This window comes from Mesocricetus auratus, unplaced genomic scaffold (genome assembly GCF_017639785.1).
Source record: "Mesocricetus auratus isolate SY011 unplaced genomic scaffold, BCM_Maur_2.0 Super-Scaffold_100676, whole genome shotgun sequence".
Lineage (NCBI taxonomy): Eukaryota > Metazoa > Chordata > Mammalia > Rodentia > Cricetidae > Mesocricetus > Mesocricetus auratus.
This window is the reverse complement of record NW_024429266.1, coordinates 4,041,706-4,056,944: the sequence shown is the minus strand read 5'-3', so window position 1 is coordinate 4,056,944 and position 15,239 is coordinate 4,041,706. Positions and strand designations below refer to the sequence as shown.

Below are 15,239 nucleotides of genomic sequence, written 5' to 3'. Positions count from 1 at the left end.
ATCAACACAGAAAACAATGCTTTGTCCTGCTCTAGAACCACAAAGGTGCACAGCGGGAAAGCTCCTGATGACTACCAAGAAGCTAATCACACAACGCTGGAGGCAAATCGTGGAGACAGGGGGGGAAGACAGCATCGCTCTGACACGGGGAGCTGATTTGTGGGCGACAGACCCCAATACATTACCAGGTCGCTGCTGAGCGCCGCAGGACCAGACAGAAAGACAGCAGCAGTGGGCTGGAGAGATCGCTCCACAGCTAAGAGCACTGGCTGAGCTGCAGAAGAAATGGGTTCAGTTCCCAGCGAACAGATAGCAGCTCAGAGGTGTCTGTGACCCCACTTCCAGGGGATCTGATGCCCTCTTCTGACCTCTGTGGGCACCGGGCACACTCGTGGTATACAGATACGTATGCAGGTAAAACAGTCACACATATAAAACTAAAATAAATAAGCCTCTTTTAAAAATATGGATCAGCATCTCGGAAGCAGAAGTGACTCAGGCCATGAGGACTGACGGTCACAGCCCCCCCCCCCAGCAGCCTGATGTCCACATTCTAATCCAGCAAGCGGCAGGTGCTGCTGGAGGGGACGGGCACCAGCCAGCTCCCCCAGGTCACTAATGGGTATAACGCAAGCCGGGAGGCAGCAGGGCCCCCGGGGTCACTGCATGGACAGTGGGAGGGGAGAGGACACACGGGTGCACTGTTTAGTCCTCCTGTCTCCAACTCTGAAAAAAGTTTTTTAAAAAATCTAGCAGGGGATGATTTGCCCCCTGGCATATTCAGCTCAAGCAGAGACAAAGTAATGTAGGATCAAACGATAGGGAGATAGTTAAGTGGCTTACAGTGTGTGCAGAGTAATCTGCAAATATCAGGAAAACTGAGGCTACCACCTCCCAAATGGTTGAATTAAAAAAAAATTAATGTTCATACATCAAAAATGTAACTCGTGAACATTGCAAATTTCAAATTGTTAATAAATACAATCACAATAATTTTGTCTTTAAAATGGTATAGTTTGGAGGCACTGGGAGTTTGTAAGAGTCTCATGTGTTGTAGGTATTAAGGAGATCATGACTTAGCTATTCAATTAGTGATAACTAAATCCTTTTAGTCACTATGAGGATCGTCTGCTTCTGTAGCTTTAAAAGTAGTTACTCACATACTGACTTATGTTCATTAGGCATAACTGCTTGTATAAAACTTTACTGAGAATTGATACAAAAGGCTGATAGGAAGTATGGGGGCCATGACTACAACAATCCGGTTCTAACAATGAGTTTATTACAGTTTTAGAATGAGACAGATCTGGCTTCAAGCCCTCGCTCTGTCAACACAAAAAAAGCAGCCACTACCTTCTGAGTGAAGATCTAAACAATTGACGGAGACCACAGAAGCCTGCACAGGCAGGCAGCCTGTGACGCAGAGGCTGCCCCTGGCAATCAAAACCGCATGCAAAGCACAGCGGCCACCCTGCATCTGCAGAAGCCCGGCAGCAACGGTGTGGCCCACACGCTTCTCCTGACTCTAATATCTTAACCTGAACTGTGGCGTTACAGTTTGGGATGAAGACACATCTTCACCCAATACGGTGGGTTTTTGGTTCTGGGTTTTGCTTTGCTTCCATTTTAAATACTTTATCTTTAGAACAATCTGGTGAAACTTTGCAAAAAATGCAGTTTCCAAACCCATTGCTGGCCGGCACACACACACACACACACACACACACACACACACACACACACACACACACAACCGCTCCGAGCAGCCTCCACCGTAGCAGTTCTTGATGCAGCAGACAACACGTGCTGACGCGTCACTTTGACCACTGCCTATACTGCGGCCTGCTCCTGAGTTGTCACTGGGTTTTAGGAGCTCTTTGTACGTTAGGGATAACAGACTTTGGTCAGTTATCTTTTTCGAGTACTTTCTCCAGTCTATTAGGCTTGTCTGTCATCCCCATCACAGTATCTTTCACGGTTATAAAGTCCAGCTTGTAACCATCTTGACTGTTAGTCTTTGTAAGTCTTGAACTCAGAAAGTGTCAGTCCTGATTCTTTTTCAATGTAGCTGCCTATTTGGGGTCGTTTGTCCCTTCATGTAAATTCTGGAATCAGATTGTTGATGTCCACAAAATTACCTGTTGAGACTTTGAATCACACTACACTGAATCACAGTTCAGTCTGAAAAGAACTGGCCCCTCCTGAAAGGTCTTCTCCTCATGCCCGGGACTCTCAGTCAGCATTATACAGTCTTCTTTACATAGATAACATGCACAATTTCTCTACATTTAGAGATCAGTATTTAATTTGGGACCCTAATGGACATTGCAGTGTCTGTTTGGAGGTTGAGGGAGAGCAGTCTCAAACAAGATCTCATTATGGAACCCAGCTGTCCTCAAACTCAGAACCCTAGGTGTGCACCACAGCTGTCCTCAAACTCAGCTGGAAGATGCCTGGGAACGGATCAAACCCAGGTCCTTGTGAACGCCACTTGATACCATTTCTTATTTCAGATTCTAGTTTATCACATCTGATTATGGTGTATTCGGTTTGTATCCTGTGACCCTGATATAACCATCTATTTGTCACATTACACCCCCAGGTAAGCTCAGAAACCTTCCTCCCTGACCTGGGTACCACCGGTTTCCTTTTATACATTTGGAAGACATTATAGAGGACTGGTTCGATGTATTCTGCAAATGTCAGACTGGATTCAACGCCATTCGGGCCTAGTGCTTGCTGTTTGGGATGGTGAGTAAACCCTGACTCCGTCTCCTTGGTGGATAGATGTTCGCTCCCACGGACGGTCTGTTCCTCCTCTGTGAGTTACCAGGCTTTGTCTCTTGGGGAGGTAGTGACAAATTGTACAGCGATTAAATCCATCACATCCGAGCTGTTCACTGTGCAAGATGGAGTGGTGTACCCTCTCTGGTTTCTCATATCTGAGTTCTTTCTTCCTTAATTATCCTCTCTACAGGTCTAGTAATCTCACTGATGTTCAGAGAACCAGCCTTTAGTTTGGCTAATGTCCCTATTGATCTCCTGTTTTCACGCCCATTGATTCTGGCTGGTTTTGGTTTTGAATTTGATTTTTAATACATAGGAAGTTGCGACATATTCCAAAGTGTCCTGGTTACTCTTCGGCCAGCTGTCCGAGGACCTGTGCGGCATCAATACAACTTCCAGGTCAGGAGTCTGACAAAGGCTCTTAACTAGCTGAGGCTATGACCCCGAAAGTGAGCTGTGTAACAGGGAACTCCTTCAGAAACTCTCAGCTTTGCTCTCTCATGGCCAAACAACCAAGCCACGTGAACTGCTTGTGAGCACGTGTGCATTGGAAACACACACGGCGTGCATTCGTACTTCACATGCTTACAACACAAAACACTGCGCCTACACAGGCAATGGGCTTCCGGGAGATGGGGGGGGGGACCCTCAGCACCCTTCTATGAATGCATCTGGGAGCAGGACATCTTCAAAGTCATCTGGCACGTGGTCCACCAAACGCCTGACCCCACCCACAGCATCCCTCTACTGACAAGAGCTCGGGAAGGTGCCCTGTCTAGTCCAGTTTTGGTTAAGACACTAACCTTCGAAGACGGCTTTAGATGGGCAGTGATGCACACATTGACTCTCAGGAGACAAAGGCCGACTAGACTGCCTGGCTCAAGGCCAGCCTGGTCTGCAGAGCAAGTTCCAAGACAGCCAAGGCTACACAGAGAAACCCTGTCTCAGAGAGAGGGGGGGAGGGAGAAGGAGAGGGAGGGAGGGCGGGAGGGAAGGAGGGAGAGGGAGGGAGGGAGGGAGGGAAGGAGGGAGAGGGAGGGAGGGAGGGAGTGAGGGAGGGAGGAAGGGAGGGAGGGAGGGAGGGAGGGAGGGAGGGAGGGAGGGAGGAAGAGAGAGAGGGAGGGAGTGAGGGAGGGAGGGAGGGAGGGAGGGAGGGAGGGAGGGAGGGAGGGAGGATTAATGAAGAAAACAGGTATTTCTAACCATGCCTCCAATTCTCTCTTTCTCTCTGCAGCTTGAACTCCTCTGTTCTAGGTGCTTCCTTGCAGGAGGGGAGGAGCGGGGACCGAGACAAACATCTCCCCTCATACAACCCCCTCACAGGGAGGGAGCCCCTGTCCTTCCTGGTGCCACATACACTCTGCCCCAGAATACACAGTGCTCCTCTTGTCCTCTAGGTATAAGCAAACGTGACAGAGTCCCAGCCCTCTACACATGGTTTCTATTTGATCAGGTGAAAACGACCGCTTTCTCCATCTGGTCTTCCTGTGACAACTCCAAAGGCCTTCCCCAGCCTTCTGCAACGAAATGGGCGCCTGTTTATCTATACTCTAAGAGTCCGGCCCTGCAATTCCTTGTTGCATAAAGGGTTTAACAGCCCCAACTCAGAAACAGAAGATCTCTTCCAACAAACAGCCAGGGCACGTTTGTCCCTCTGGGTAGACAGACGGGCATTGTAAAATGGCTCTAGGGAGCAGTCCCACGTTATACCAGTAGGTGGCACTCTATGATACATTTTAAATTCTTTTTCCATTCACTCATTCAGCAACTGCATTGAGGGCCCATGGTGTGCTAGGCATAATTCTAGGCACAAAGAACACGGTGAAAAGTAAAACAGCACAGCACTGCTCGTGAACTCCGCAGTGTAGACTCTAAGAAAAACACTGTTTCGTTTGCTCTCTGGATAGATGTTTACGAAGTTTTGGGGGTTTTTTTTGTTTTTTGTTTTTGTTTTTTTTTTTTTTTTGGATACAGGGTTTCTCTGTATTGTTTTGGAGGCCATCCTGGAACTCACTCTGTAGACCAGACTGGCCTTGAACTCACAGAGATCCGCCTGCCTCTGCCTCCAGAGTGCTAGAATTAAAGGCGTGCGCCGACACCCGGCACGGTGTTTATTTCTTAATGAAGTTCAATACAAAACTGAACTTGCCAAGTTAATAAACAGCTCAAGATAATTCACAAACAGCAAACACTAAAATGAGACAGAATGAAGAGTCAGAGAAACTGCTGCCCCAGATCAGCACTGTTGTTTTCTAGACCTGAGTTTATTCAACACCTCTCTCCCAAACCGCAAGTTTCTAAAACCCAAATTTAAGGTATTCCTTAGTACAACAGAAAGGAATTTACCTTGAACAATCCAATTTTTAACATCTGCCTGCTTGCATTTCACAAGCGGCTATGGTGTTATGAACTAAGACTCCTGCAAAGCTGACTGATTCCCAGACACAGAGCTCCTTTGCGCCCCTTAGAAAACAGCACGCGGGAGACACCGGAGGCAGACAGCGCTGGGGCGCCTCCTCTACGGAAGCAGGGATCCCTCCACTGCCAATGGGATGCTCGAGGGTCACAGCACAGTGAGCAGTCACAGGGTCCTAAGAAACAGGTCTGGGAGGGATGAGATGGCACACACAGAAGGCGTGTCTGTACCAAACGTCCGCACTGAACCCACCCGGTTACGGCTGGTTCCGCCTACTGTCAGACAGAATGTTCCCCATGACGCAACGGCCACAAAGAGTCACAGGATGTGACAGTGAGACACTCAGCAGGTCCCACTGCATAGACTTCTTTAAGCTCAAACTTCGTCTGCACTGGTTTATCTGGAACAATGAAGCTGACTTCGTGCAGGCTCTGACGAAGGTTCTTTTTGGAACCCTTCAAACTGAGCTCTTGCCCACGCTTTACTGCAGATTGCTCAAGGGCAGCATGGCCCCATAAGAGCCTACGGCATACGACAAACCAAAATAAACAACACTAAGGTTCTAGGAGCAATGCCAAGTAGTCAAGGGGTCGAGACTCGGTCATGGTAACATTAGGTGGCATTTTCTTTCATGTTATAATGGTAGAACAATCCAGTATTTCCAAATTGGCAGGCTCAGTGTTGATAAACATTTGGCATGACTGACATGTCACCAAGCTCTCTATGTGTGCGCCGATTGTGTGCATGCATGATGTGGAGTGGCCACATAGTAGGTGCCCATAAATGACAGCTGCCAGGATTCCATCTTTCTTATGACCACTAAAGTGACTGTACAGATTAATGTCTACCAGAGGCAGATTCATAAATGTAAGTGACACAAAGTGCTGCCACACTTGGGAAACCTGAAGCCCCCGTGCCCAAGTGAGCGCCAGCAAACACCTTCTCCTTGGCACAATGCATTCTGCATGACCTTATGTGAACGGCTGAGGCTGAGCCCCCCCCCCCCCCGCTGCTTTGTTATTGTACAGTGCAGATGCATTTGAGTCATTTCCCCTTTGTTTCATATTCTTAAGATCCACAGCTTCAAAGACAGAACGTCAGCAGGCAGTCCATTTATGACTGAACTCTTGAAGAGACACTGAAGAATTACCTTGTCAATCACCCCAAGGACTCTGAAGGCCTTCAGCTCCTCGGCGGGGCTCCTTAGGTTCCAAGGGGGCCTTGAACTTAGTGATCCTGGAGGCTAAGAGAAGATATCAAAGATTACACATCAATCGGGGAGGTACTTGAAGGAAGACTGCCTACTGAAACAAACGTCGGGCCAAAGGAAACTAAATTTATCATAAATCAGAGAAGGGAAGATCAAAGGAGAAAGTTGCTGTTTGTCTGTAATGTAAAATAAAAAAAATCAAAATAAAGAAAATCAAAACGAAAAAGCAAGACAAAAGCACAAGTAAATAAGTCACAGTACTGAAAACAGGTTTTTAAAAGGAGAAGTTAATGAGCAGATACTGTTTTTAGAGCTGGCATGAAAATGTCTATCAAGTAAGTGGGCCAGAGTCAGCGACAACCTTGTATTTACCCCAGACAGACCAAAAGTAATTTAGAAGAAGGAAACAAAGAAAAAAATAATTAACAGATTCACTTGGAACAGAAGGGCATAAGGTATCTATCCTCTTACCTTGAAACTGGCTCCTGTAATGTTTCTTTACAAAATAAAGCAAGCACTTAGATCCTTAAATGCCATGTCTTAAGAAGAATCGGCACATTTGAGTTCAACAAGAAAAATCACCAAACAATGGTGAAAAAAATAAGCACCCCATCAATATAACCAGTAATTATTATAACAAAGGTTGGGGGTGATTTACGAGAAGAAGAACTTTTCTTCAAATATTTGAATATCTGTGATGTGGGAAACAGTCTATTAGCTACAGAAAAGATCAGTGAACATGAGAAAAGGCTGCTTGAGTGCCACAGTTAAAAACATATTAATTTCCAAACTCCAGTTAGCTCCGCCACTCACCGCGCCCCTACAGTAAAATAAGCCATTAGAAGAGAAAGACTCGTAACATCTCCAGTTGGCACTTGAGTCCAGAAAGGACTTCTGTAATTACTCCTCACGGTAAAACAGTGACACTCCAAGGATGTCAGGGGACATAAAGCCTGTTACACGAGACAGAAGGTCTTTCAACAAACCAGATGAGAACAGAGCGGAGACAACAAAACTCAGCATGATGAGGGAATTACCGAGACACCGCTCTGGACGCTTATGGCCCTGTGCAGAGGGCACGGCCAGACAGAGCTCCTAGGAAGAACTGTACCCTGGTCGCCCTCTTTTTTTGGGGGGGGTCTGCAGCAGCAGCTGAGGTGTTGGTTGGGCCAACAGAGAGGAAGAGAGAGAGGGAAGCCAGCAAGGAGGATGCCTGGGGGAACTGGGTGCAGTTATCATGGAGAAGCTGCCATCTAAGCAACTGTCCAAAGCAAGCCTCCAACTTGATTCCTCATCCTGGGTGTAGAGAGCAAAAGCTGAATCCAGATCATCTGCAATGGTGATGGGGGGGGGTGTTTAGTTTGGTTTGGATTTTGTAGTCAGATGTTCATGTAGCCCGGGCTGGCTGGCCTTGCATTTGCTGTGTATCCAAGGCTAATCTTGAACTCTGGATCCTCATGCCTCTACCTCCCATATGCTGGGATTACAGAGAAGCACTACATCTGGCTGAGGCTCCGAGTGTGTGTGTTTATGTGTGTGTGGTGTGTGTGTGGTGTGTGTATGTGTGTGTTGTGTGTGTGGTATGGTGTGTGTGTTTGTGTGTGGTGTGTATGTGGTGTGTGTGTGTGGTGTGTGTGTGTGTGTGTGGTGTGGTGTGGATGCCTCCTTCAGTCTCTCTCCATCTTACTGCTGGGGGTGGGGTCTCTCAGTGAATGACTAGACTGGCTGATGGTCAGGCTTCATGGATCCTGGTGTCTGGTCCTCGCTTCCCCTGCGCTAGGATTACAGGCATGCAATGCCATACTCTGCCTTTTGCGTGGGTGTTGAGACCCAAAGTCCTCACGCTTTACTGGCAGAGTCATCCCTAGCCCCAGCTTCAATGTTACAGTACTAGACAATAATGATCTTTTCTAAATGACAAGATTTGGTTCTCTTAGATGTGTCAAATGTTATTTGATATCCCACTTCGTTAGGAACTAAAATGGATATCAGAAAATGGATGCATTGTTGCCTCCTTAGAAGCTTAAAGTCTAGGAGAATGTAGTTTATGCACACAAATGTATATCATGATATTAGTGTTCCGTTGGCGCTATTATAGGAAGCCTCTTCTACTCTTCTGTGTGGTTTATGCTATCCGACTTCATCTTTACCCCCACTCCCCACTGTGAGGCGCTCACAGGAAGCTGCTCTAACACTACCTGTTTTACCCTGCATAAAGGGAAACTGGACTAGGGAATCTGCTCACAAAGAGAGACAGTGGCGTCCTAGATGGACCTCAGCTCCCCACACGACGGCCGACAGTCTTTCTACGACACAGCACACAGATAGAAACTCACACGTGCACACATGCACGCGTGCACACAGCCCTGCTGCATTACCCAGAAAAAGGAAGACCTGGGCACACACCTGGGCACACGCCCATGAGCACACGGGCAGTCCACCTGAGCCTACCCGTGAAGACACGGGGCATGCACCTGGACACAGAATTGGAAGGGTGTGAGAATGAAAGTGGGGGCTGGATCTGGGAGAACTGAAGAATGAATGTGATCAAAATATATTGCACATACATATGAAGTAGTCAAAAATAAACATACTGTTCTTAAAAACCTTTTATTTTTCTATGTAGCAGCATTTAAGTCATGTGTAACTCCACAGACCTATGCCTGTCTTTGGGAAACAAAAGGAGAGGAAATCCACACAATTTTAAGAGTAGACAGAGGCTGCAGGGACCAAATCCACACCCCAGGTCCTCTTCTCTCTCTAACAGAGGAGACTGCGAAGCAGTCCAGCCAAGCATCTGTGACGACCAAGGCTAGTAACCCGAGAGAGGGGTCACCTACAAGAGTATCCAGGCGAGTCGTGCATGCCTGTAATCCCAGCACTCAGGGTGCTGACACAGGAGGATTACCCACGAAGGTGAGGCCAGCCAGGGCTACACAAGACACCCTGCCCCAAAATGAATGAAATATTAACTCTGTTACCAGCACTGCTAAGAGCAGCACTGTGTTCAAGGAGCAGGCAATGACTTCCCAGGCAACACAGCTGATGCCCTTTGCTGTAAAAAGAGTGCTTCTCTTGTATGTAAGGGCTGCTATAGCAGGTGATGTCAAAAAAGAAGGGTTAGGTTCATATATGCCAGGACTAAACACAGACAAGAGGGGTGAGACAAGAAGGTTTGATGACATCAGAGATGGCAAGGTCACACTGCTCAGCTGGCCAAGGCCTAGGCAGCCAGGACGCAGAGCTTCCTGTAGTGCTCTCCACAGCCAGTGCCTGTTACCTGCAGTTAGCACACAGTAAAAATCTGCTTCTCTTTCTGTCCTCTAAAAAGCTCAGTGAAGACTGCCTGGTTTGTCCTTAGAGTTCTGCTCTGCTAAGTTGCCGGTTGACCTAACCAAGTCTTTCACTGAGTGTTCTCACTGCGCAGTCTCCACCCCCGCAGGTGCAGCGTCCCTCTACTGCAGTCTTCATGCGCCTTGTCTGAGGCCTACCAAAGGGAAGAGCCAGGAGAGGAGGCGCCCAAGACTCTGTGCCTCCCACCAGCTCCTGATGCTGCCCCCCCCTCCCCCGACTCAGAGCACCAGAGCAGCAGTCATTGGAGTTGGGGAAAGTAAGTGACAAACAAGAGCAAAGAATCCAGACTCTGGCTCAGGGCATCAGTGGACACTTATAACCTGCAGTAGGGAGGGCAGGAGGCCAGACAGATAGATGACAGATGGATGACGGATGGATGGATGGATGGATGGATGGATGGATGGATGGATGGATGGATGGATGGATGGATGGATGATAGATTATAGATAGATGATGGATGGATGGGTAGGTGGGTGGGGAGATAGAAAGAGAGAAAGAAAGATAGATAGATGATAGATTATAGATAGATAGATGATAGATTATAGAAAGATGATAGGTAGATAGATGACAGATAGACAGATGATAGGCAGACAGACAGACAGACGGCAGACAGATACACAGAGCTTGGAACTTCAACACCCAGCCCATGAAGTCCCTGAACACAAGCTCTTCTGCAGTTCTAGCTTTGCAAAGACTTCCTGAACAAACGGGTAGCTCAACCACTCTCCCTTAGATGGCTGGCACGCCTGACATCTAGCCACCTGTTACTGAGTCCCATGCCCTACTGCCGCCTCTCTCGCTGAGTTTCAACATCTTCCAGTGACACTGGACAAGTCAGCCAACAGCATCAGCAAACACAGATGCATCATCGATGCCATCATCACAGCTGTGTTCAGAATCTGCAGGACCTCAGAGCACTGTACATCACTCTACGTGGTGACATTCACTCGCCCTAGTAACTGCAGGGTAAAATGTATTTACATGTTTTATGTCCTCCATTTAGATAATTTACTGTTTCTCTTCTAAATGTAATTGATTTTAAATTTTCTTTAGGCAAAAATGCTATTTTAAATCTTTCACAGTTTGGAAAAATAAAAATAAAAGCAACCTGTGTCCCTCAGTGAAAATTCTACTTTCTCAGAAAGCTACCTCTCCAGCTTTCTGTGTCCCTCAGTGAAAATTCTACTTTCTCAGAAAGCTACCTCTCCAGCTTTCTGTGTCCCTCAGTGAAAATTCTACTTTCTCAGAAAGCTACCTCTCCAGCTTTCTGTGTCCCTCAGTGAAAATTCTACTTTCTCAGAAAGCTACCTCTCCAGCTTTCTGTGTCCCTCAGTGAAAATTCTACTTTCTCAGAAAGCTACCTCTCCAGCTTTCTGTGTCCCTCAGTGAAAATTCTACTTTCTCAGAAAGCTACCTCTCCAGCTTTCTTGCAGCTTTCCGTTATGAGGAAGGAAGCAAAGCTGGGACGGTGTTCCACTGGTCTCTTTTCCAGCATTTGTTTGTGGAGGGTATGATTACAAATAATGGGAAGTTTGGGGTTTCTACAATTACCTAAGGGGCTTCAAGGCTTCCAAGTTCAATAAAGCAAAGGAAAGGCCGGGACAGAGAGAGGGAGCAGCCACTGCCCCCAGAGAGGAAGATGGAGACCACAATGTTAAAGCCCCCAAAGGAGTCCTTTATCTACTGAAGCAGCGACAGGGAGACGTTTGCACCAGAGAAGTAGTGACTCCTTGCCCAACACTAAGAAAAAGGGCAGAATCACTCACATCGATCCTCATCGTGTCCACTGAATTCGGACTCAAAGACGTTACAGGAGAGAAACAATGGGTTCCCCAGGCTATCTCAAGAAAATGCCCAACCCTGATCCTAGCAGTGTGGAGGCAGCCTTCACAGAAAGCATACAAGCAGGAAATGAAAGACAAATGCTCACAATAAAGACAGACACCAGCTGCCTCATCAGAAACAAACACAAGTTCCCTATCAGATCAGAGTCAGTGGTTGCTCCCTTTTGCCCTTCAGGAACAATTCCCCACTGTTGTGTCAGCTCGGGCAATCTCTCCACCTTCTGAGCTACAGAGCTGTGCTCCATCATGCTGTAGGGTTTCAAGAAGAGAGCTGTGTCATGCTCTGTGCGGCTCCCACGTGTGCCTGGAGGGATGCTACACGCCAAGTCTTAAAAGACGGCTGATGAATGAGTAGCCTCTTTAGACATCAGCTTTATTTTCACTACAAATTATGCTTAAAGTGAGGCTCTGACTCATCGACATCGTGGTTGATTCTCCAAACCAAGAGACCCCCAGGAGGCCTTGAGCTAGACTCCAAGTACGCCATGTTATAAACCATTCAGACAGGATGGGCTAACAAAGCGAATCTTACAGAAACAAGCCATGGCTCATGGAAAGGCGGTAGGATCCTGACCAGGGATGCACAGGAGGGACAGAAGGCATCGTAGGTAACATCCAGAGTGACTGCTGGGGGCATTCTTATAACACTGTGGCCTTACAGGATGGAGTCAGCATAGCACCTGTGTCATTTGATATTTTCATCTCTGTTCCCAATACAAAATGGAAAAGGAAGACACTTGCTCTGTGGGGGACAGAAGCTCTGCATCCGTGGTTAGGAACAGTCATAGCAATTGGCCAAAAAAGGAGCAAGCCCACCCTCATTTTCCAGATGCAGAAACCGACACTAGGAAATGTCTATGCCAAAGCACTCGCAGGGCCAGCAAGAGGGCTCAGAGGATAAGGGGCTTGCCGCCAAGTCTCCAACCTGAATTTAATCCCTGGGACCAACTCGGGGAAAATCTGCTCCCACTGTACATGTACACACACATGTGTGCACACAAGCTGACACACTAAAAACTATAATTTTTAAAGAATTTTTTTGTCTCCTTCATGGCTTCCAGCCACAGAATATACCAAGACTACCGGCCCCTTGGATCAATTAAGGAAATAAACACTTTGTCCAGTTTACAGAAAACCCTAGTAAGAATTTAAAGCAAAAAAGGTACTTCCAGAAAGTGGACAAACCCAGATAGACCTGATATAAAAGCAATAAACAACAATGTTTCTAAAGCCTTATGCCATGTAAACAAGGTTGGGGTAGTCCCAAATAACCTACAACATCCCTACATCGTAGTACCTCAGCAGCTACAGGCAGCCTCCAGCAAATCCTTACAGGGCTTTCCCCAAAACAGTTTCAACATAACTGATACATCAGCTGCACAGGTGTGCGCGTGAGAACTGTGACATCAGCTCAGGGAGTGTGAGAACTGTGACATCAGAAACTCAAGCGCAGGGGTGTGGTATCCACGAGCTGGTGAGGTTAGGACAATAATCGTGTGATACTTTATCCGCACTGTCAATCTTACCTGGAATCACCTAGGAGACACACTGCTGGGTGTCTATGAGGATGAGGAAGAGGACGGGCCGCCCTGAGTGTGGGCAGCACCGCGCCATGGGCTCAGGTCCAGAACAGGACGGGAACAGGAAAAGAAGCAAGCCCTCAGGGGCTGCGCTCACTCCCCCCTCCGCTCCCCGCTCCACACAGGTGTGAGCAAGCCCTGAGCTGCTTCTGCCTCTGTGCCCCTCTCTGCCGGGACCGTCTGGACAGCCAGAACCAACCTTCCCTCCTCAAACTCTTGTCCTCATCTGCCCAGGGCAGAGGCAAGGAACGGAAGGCTGAGGTTGAGAAGCGAGCCCTCTTCCTCTACTCAGACGGTCTAGCTATAAGTAAAGCTGGAGGGCAGAAAGAAAAGCTAAAGAACGTGGAGAGAAGGCCCCTGGCATACCTGCAGTCCGCTGTCGAGCCGAGGCGAGGCCCGGAGGCTGGAGATGCTCTCTGCACGCATGAGGTACTCGGCCGTCCTCCTCTTCACAGCCTCCCGGCGCGTGGGGCTTGACTCTCCTGAGGACAGAGCACAGGTCTGCCTGTGAGAGGGGACAGGCATCTCTTGCCCCTTCTCTTTACCCAGCCCACATCGGGGAGGCAGACCTGGAAACGGTTTCCGCCTTACCCCTCACGCGCTTCACTTGCTGTCTGAACCTGTGCTGAAGCTCAGCACGTTAGGGAGAGCCAGGCATATGCGAAACTGTGCAGAGTTCTGAGGGTGAGAGGCGAGCGTTTCCTGCTCACAATTATGAGCAGACATGACACCACTTCCGTGAGCAGCGACATGGGACTGACGGGCTGCAGAGCGCACAAACACGCAGTCCAGCCCAAGAAGAAAACGGGCAATTCTGAACCAAAATCACAGAGTGGTTTATGGTCCGTGGTTGTTTCATTAGCAACGAGCTGTCACTCATCTGACATAGGGAAGCAGGAGCGTGCCTGCAAGCCTGACATCATATGTCTGTCGTTAAGACTTCTGGGTCTGTTCCCTAAAAACAGCCTCCAAGCTCTCAAGACCTCAAAGGAGGTTTTTGAGTGTTGGCACCTTCCTCTCCATAGTGGGGTGACGTGTGTGACTAAGAAGCACCGTGCCATCCAAAGACGGACAAGTGAGGCCTAATGGTCCCCCAAAGGCTGTGTGTGTGTGTGTGTGTGTGTGTGTGTGTGTGTGTGTGTGTGTGTGTGTGTGTGTGTGTGTGTGTGTGTGTGTGTATTTGGGACTAGATACCCACAAGTAGGGGTCTCCCTTCTCAGCATTCATCCCGGGGTGGGGAGTTCTCCCAAGCACACTGGATGTCAACTGGTGATGTTGCTGTGCAGGTCTTGTTTAGGTGACCGCAGCACTGAGATTTCACAGGCACAGCTTCCTTGTCATACACAGAAGACACTGTCTCACGGTAGAATTCCTGGGCCTCTGTCTCAATCTTTGTGTCCCTGCTTCCACAGTGCTCCTAGAGTACCAGACACGCACTCACGCACGCGCACACGCACTCACGCACGCGCGCGCACACACACACACCACACACACCAAATCCACCAAAATCACATAATGACTGCCGTGTGCTTTAGACGTGGTATGGCACACTCGATGCTGCTCTCGGGTTCTGCGCCCACGCTGTGGCTGGGCTCACCAGTTTGGACTGTGATGCCCACGTGCTCTTCCTGTTCTAGGTGATATTCAGCAGGCTCTAACGTCAGCCTCTGTTCAGCGTTTCTGCGCACCACCCAAGTTGTTAACTTGGATCTGTTCAAAGTACTGAGCTGTGTCCCACACTCACTTGAGAGTCACGCCGAGTTACGAATGCATGGCTACACCACATACGGTTCCTGTCTATATTGTTACTGAATCACTGGTGGGACTTTTTGGGTTTTTTTTTTAACTTTTGGCTTTTCTGCCACTTTCTAGGCAGTCTCCATAGTAACAGAGAAACAAGGACTGGAAGCCAGTGCTGAAACGGACCCCTGCTGCTGATGGTGGGCCAATGCCATGGAAACTACAAGCATGGGAGAAACCCTGAGGGGGCTGCAGAATGCATCTTCCACAAACAGACTCTGATTCCTCCACTCAGCCCTTCAAAGGCC

General features: G+C 48.2%; 1 protein-coding gene across 4 annotated transcripts in view; it reads right to left on the bottom strand.

The window, feature by feature from the left end:
- The window catches only part of Rps6kc1 (ribosomal protein S6 kinase C1), a 120,160-nt gene that overhangs the window by 51,105 nt on the left and 53,816 nt on the right, over positions 1-15,239 (bottom strand). For all 4 annotated transcript variants that reach the window (XM_005082885.4, XM_013122638.3, XM_013122639.3 and 1 more), the window contains 2 exons: positions 13,558-13,673; positions 6,354-6,446 (listed from right to left, as the gene is read on the bottom strand). In XM_005082885.4, the coding sequence (XP_005082942.1) occupies positions 6,354-6,446; positions 13,558-13,673 (209 nt within the window). The remainder of the gene's footprint in view (positions 1-6,353; positions 6,447-13,557; positions 13,674-15,239) is intronic.